The following is a 1119-nucleotide window of genomic DNA, read 5'->3' on the forward strand; positions in this document are numbered from 1 at the left end:
GTTTATTGTCTCTTACTAACACATTTATCTAATATTTTTAGATGGAATTGCCCTCTGATCAGGTTCTGACTTTTCTAAAGTCTTCAACGGGTCTGAAGAGAGCAAAGAGAGGTTGGGTTATTCCGCCATTCAATGTACCCGAGAATAGCAGAGGTCCGTTCCCAATGAAGCTGGTCCAGGTGAGTGGAAATCATGAAAGGACTGTTCAGAATTAGACTGATGAGAGAGGTTTGTTTGTCATTGACTTTGTTCTCTTGTTGCTTTCTGTGTTTAGATAAAGTCCGACTATGCCCTGGAAACTCGAATGCAATACAGCATCACAGGTGAAGGGGCAAATCAGGACCCAAAGGGAATTTTCACTGTTGAAAGATTATCAGGGAATCTCTATGTGACTCAGCCACTCGACAGAGAAAAAAAAGCTTCATACAGAGTAAGTTGATATTTAGTCTCTTAAACATTTAAAATCAACATTTAGTTTGTATTTAAGCATTGATCACTCTTGATTCTTTGAAAACTGTCCTCTTTTCATCAGATTTATTTTCATGTGTTTGCATGAGACCTTGCATTTTAAATTTGTATATCTACTAAAGATGAAGTCAGTTTTCTTGCATATCAGTGTCTCAAAGCTAATAGACATGGACTAAAATACTTTAAAGAAACTCATTCAGTATTTGCCTCTTAACATGCCCAAATTTATTCTCATTTCTTTAGCTTATAGCTCATGCTACAGCACTTGATGTGATTAATGTAGCAGAAAAACCAATGGAAATTGTCATCAATGTGATCGACCAAAATGATAATAGGCCTGTGTTTACTCAAAATCCTTTTAATGGATATGTTCATGAAGCTGCTGGAAAAGGTAGGTGTATGGTGCAGTTTCTCAGTAAAATAGCTTTTAGCTATTTTTTTCTCTTCAAATGCCTCTGCAGCTTTTACCACCTAATTAGTCTTTATTCCCTTACCAAAGATTATGAGTTTATGACGGTCACAGCCACTGATGCAGATGACCCAGATACGAACAACGGTATAGTCAGCTATGCAATTGTCAGCCAAGAGCCACAATTTCCAAAACCGAACATGTTTGATATCAACATTTTATCTGGAACCATTCGTGTGCGA

The 1119-nt window shown here is 37.1% G+C and overlaps 1 protein-coding gene across 1 annotated transcript; it reads left to right on the forward strand.

The window, feature by feature from the left end:
• Positions 1-41: 41 nt before the first annotated feature.
• LOC107578969 (cadherin-4-like) lies at positions 42-1113 on the forward strand (the record flags this gene model as incomplete). The annotated part of the gene is made up of 4 exons (XM_016264864.1): positions 42-179; positions 275-430; positions 712-859; positions 968-1113. Coding segments are annotated over exons 1-4 (588 nt in total), but the record flags the coding sequence as incomplete, so codon positions are not given.
• Positions 1114-1119: the final 6 nt, after the last annotated feature.

The sequence above is a fragment of the Sinocyclocheilus grahami genome, unplaced genomic scaffold (genome assembly GCF_001515645.1).
Source record: "Sinocyclocheilus grahami isolate Dianchi unplaced genomic scaffold, SAMN03320097.WGS_v1.1 scaffold13220.1, whole genome shotgun sequence".
Classification (NCBI taxonomy): domain Eukaryota; kingdom Metazoa; phylum Chordata; class Actinopteri; order Cypriniformes; family Cyprinidae; genus Sinocyclocheilus; species Sinocyclocheilus grahami.